This window comes from Amphibalanus amphitrite, unplaced genomic scaffold (assembly GCF_019059575.1).
Source record: "Amphibalanus amphitrite isolate SeventyFive unplaced genomic scaffold, NRLGWU_Aamphi_draft 001331F_arrow, whole genome shotgun sequence".
Classification (NCBI taxonomy): domain Eukaryota; kingdom Metazoa; phylum Arthropoda; class Thecostraca; order Balanomorpha; family Balanidae; genus Amphibalanus; species Amphibalanus amphitrite.
Genome location: NW_024882824.1, coordinates 45,568 through 49,630, shown reverse-complemented (window position 1 = coordinate 49,630; position 4,063 = coordinate 45,568). Strand labels below are relative to the sequence as shown.

At 53.3% G+C, this 4,063-nt stretch overlaps 1 protein-coding gene across 1 annotated transcript; it reads left to right on the top strand.

Annotated features, from left to right (window-relative positions):
- The first annotated feature begins 1,040 nt into the window (after window positions 1-1,040).
- LOC122372216 (band 7 protein AGAP004871-like) lies at window positions 1,041-2,771 on the top strand. Its single transcript, XM_043349135.1, has one exon. It carries the CDS (start codon window positions 1,185-1,187, stop codon window positions 2,103-2,105), a length of 921 nt encoding a protein of 306 aa, XP_043205070.1. The 5' UTR covers window positions 1,041-1,184; the 3' UTR covers window positions 2,106-2,771.
- Window positions 2,772-4,063: the final 1,292 nt, after the last annotated feature.

Below are 4,063 nucleotides of genomic sequence, written 5' to 3'. Positions count from 1 at the left end.
GTGCCCCCCTTTGATTGAAGGTGTTCCGCCGCTACTGACCCGGAATGAATAAAGACGGGACTTGCGGAGGACGGAAGGCGGCCGCGAGGTTGTGTACGGAGAACCGATGAGAGTTCAGGAAAGAAGTCCTAGCTGCAACGGCGGTGGGAGACGGACAAAGGGAGACGGGACGGGAAACATCGGGCACCATCCCGTGGACAGGCCACCAAGCCACAGCGGCACGGTACGAGCCAGCCGCAATCGCTGAGTTGATTGTTTGAGCTCAGCGTTATAACGGCACTCATATCGTTCTGAAGGCCAACGGCCGAACTATTTTCCCGTGCACATATTTACAAATCACTTCCTGAGGGCGCAGTGGAAACCATGGCATTGGAGACGCGTGACGACTTAGGTGACATTCGTACTTTAGAAGCCCCTGTAACAGTGTTTACGGAATCGTCCATAGTGCTTTTGCGTTGCTCTTCTCCCAGCGAGAGGGAATATGTGCCGTCATCTTTTGCTTTCAATAAGCCCCAATATCATTATGCGAGACAGTGGGAGTTCATTTTACGGAAAGTGGATTGGTAAACGCCGGTGGATACCAGAATTTTACATTTATGTTTAGCTAGCGGGCGCCAGGGTGGTCTGAGCGTAACACCAGCTGCAACATTGCAACATCGAGACGAGAGGGGGCGCTTCACGGCTTCACGCCCTCCGCCTCCTAGCTCGGCCCCTGGGTGACGTAGCGACAAACGGTGAGCGGCGTTCGAAAGATCATCATTAACGAAGAAAGTACTTGGCTTATTTAAGGTGAGCTCAAAAGTCAAGTTACTTGAGGTCACTGAAGGCAAATTTTCCTAACTGACGTTCTAAGAAAAAAAATCAGCTAGTAAGTAACTCATGATCTACAGAAGGCCGTGCCGGCGTTCTAAGCTTAAACAGTCTACACGAGTATCGAGGGCGGCAGCACTTCAGCGAACGGGCCCACTTGAGCGGATAGTGGGGACGGCGTCACATGCGAGCCATGAGTGCGCACACACCGTCACTGGCCTCGCACCGCTGCGTGGGTGTCCCTCCGATCGGTCGGTGCCGCCCGAGGAGGCGGGGGTGGGCGGTGACCCGGTCGGCCCGATAGCGGACGGAAGATAAAGGCGCGCTGCGGACGCCGGCCATCAGTCGCAGTGGTGACGCGGCAGTGCGCAGCCATGGCCGCCAAGGGAGCCGAGTACGACAACCCGATGCTGGAGGGCGGGATGGGCTCCTCGCACGACTCGACCCGGCGGCCACAGCAGCAGCAGCAGCAGCGCTACGATGTCGTGATCGGGGCAGAGAGCAGCGAGGCCTCGCTCGACTGTTTCTCAGTTCTGCTGATCGCGCTCTCCTATCTCCTCTTCATCATCACTTCACCCATCACCATCTGGACCTGCATCAAGATCGTCACCGAGTACGAGCGGGCAGTCATCTTCCGTCTGGGCCGGCTGCGCGGCGGCGGCGGCGCCGTCGGGCCCGGCTGGTTCTTCGTGCTGCCCTGCATCGACACGTACATGAAGGTGGACCTGCGCAGCGTCTCGTTTGACGTGCCGCCGCAGGAGATTCTCACCAAGGACTCGGTCACGGTCGCTGTCGACGCCGTCGTCTACTACCGCGTCTCGAGCCCGGCCGTGGCCGTCGCCAATGTCGAGGACTTCGCGCGCAACACGCGGCTGCTGGCCGCCACCACGCTGAGGAATGCTCTGGGCACGCGCACCCTGGCGGAGATCCTGTCTCAGCGCGAGGAGGTGTCCACCCACATGCAGGAGACCCTGGACGAGGCCACCGACCCGTGGGGCGTCAAGGTGGAGCGGGTCGAGATCAAGGACGTGCGCCTGCCGATGCAGCTGCAGCGCGCCATGGCCGCCGAGGCCGAGGCGGCCCGCGAGGCCAAGGCCAAGGTGATCGCCGCCGAGGGAGAGAACCGGGCGTCGCGCGCGCTGAAGGAGGCTGCAGACGTGATGGCCGACAGCCCGTGCGCGCTCCAGCTGCGCTACCTGCAGACGCTCAACACCATCTCTGCCGAGAAGAACTCGACGATCGTGTTCCCGCTACCGATGGACATCATTGGCCCGATGCTGAACCGCTCCAGCTAGTTGGCTTCGAGAGGTAGATGGAGAGTACAGTCCACAAATGTTGACGGCTGGGTAGGAGCCGGGGATGTCACTGTGCTTCCTCGCCACCACGGCTCTGCCATGGCGCGGTTAGCTGCTGAAGCGTCTATCCGGACTCGGCAACACTGTTTGTGACGGTATGTGTGATAGTCACACTTGAATACTGCCTCTAATTCCTCTGTTTCTTGAAGATAATGTCAATCTCGATTATGCGAATCGCTTACATCAGTAACAATGTGCTGTGTAGGCAGGGCATATTTTAAGGATTTTTCACTGCGTCCCAAAGGTGGCATAGGGCACACGCTTTGATCGGAAAGGGCACATTGCAAGCGAAATAGTATATAATGCAAGTAAGATAATGTACAGATACATTGTGTACTGTGCTGGTGGAGGGGCACTGCAAACGGGATATTGGAAGCGGGCTGTGATTGCTTTTGGCCAGTCTCGAAATTCGCCCAGTCGTAGTGCGTTCTTTATCCGCATTCAAAGGGCGGACCGGCGATTTATATGACATTTACATTATTGTTAGTCACTCGTTTTCCTGAACGGCGTTGGGCGTGTTTGACCTTCCTTGACGCACCAAATTGTACCTATGCTTAGAGAATAAAAATGAATATGCACATGATTAAAATGTGATACATACGTCTCTTCATGCGTTTTTCACCCTTATCAATCGATTCAAAATAGAGGTTGACGTGTGAAACATTGCCAATTTGCATTGAAGATACTATGTGTTAGAAATAATTAGATGACGTAAGGTCAAACAGTACCCACCTATAAGTTGTGACAAGAAATCATCGGATTTTAAAGCTACATAAAAAATCCATCATAGATTAATGCTTTGGATGAACGGATGCTTTGGATGCTTCGGATTTCGCTTCCTTACTGCCTATCATGTAATATAACCCAAACTTTTCCCAATGGAAGTTCCTTTGTTTAATTATTATGCCCAGAAATGTGTCGATTTTGTGCCATTTCCGGGCGCTTTGGGGGGGGGGGGAGCATGGCCCTGTGACCCCCTCTATATTCTCCTATGGCCAGACCGCCATGACGGCCCCATGATCTGACCGTATGCCATCAAATGTCAAACTTCGCAATGATGCGATATTTTTTTCGGAAAACGTGCCGGTATCTTAAAAACTATGATAGCTAGGAGGGCGCAATCGATAGTAGAAAAGCAATCGATATATCTTGAACAGCTCTTTCGTCAATATTTCGTCAGAATTGAGTTCAGATCAACGGTTAAGGCTCCATAGCCAAAAACGGGTAAAATTACAATTTTTGTCAATATAGGTTTCATGAAAAGCTTTTGAACTAAAAAAGGTAGAGAATTTTCGTTTGCACGATCGTTCTTTTCTCATTTTTACCTCGAAATATCAAGGTCAGAACTTGACCTCACAGGTCATTTCGTGACCAAGATAAATCATGTCGCATATCAGTCGATGCGTTTCGATGAGGTACCTCAAAACAATGATACAATCCACTGTGCATGCAAAAGCCCTGTAGGGCCGGATTTTGGGCCAGGCTCCGGGCCTGCGGGCTCCAACTTGACATCTCTAAACAGGACTTTAGGGAAGGGCAGGACACAGAGTCTGAGCCCTAAGGACAGGGCAGGCACAGGCCATGAAGCTAAGATAAGACGGATACTTGAGGGCTGGGTAGGATGCAGGGTCCGAGGGCAAGGCAAGGCGCGGGTCTGAGGCTATCATTACACAAGGCCGGAGAGTAGTGCAAGACACAGGGCCTTAGAACACCTGATGATCAACACACCTGATGGCAGGGCAACACGCAGGATCTTAAAGCAGGGCAAGAATAGTACCTAAAGGAAGAGCAAGACATAAGACGCAGGTATGGCACAAGGCCCAAAACACCGCCCACGTCTTGTCATACCTTCGGGCCAGCACGGGTTCTGAGGACAGGTAAGGGCACGGGGCATGAGG

Excerpts from the sequence above, each read along its gene's own strand:
- LOC122372216 (XM_043349135.1), top strand. The coding sequence starts at position 1,185 with ATGGCCGCCAAGGGAGCCGAGTACGACAACCCGATGCTGGAGGGCGGG.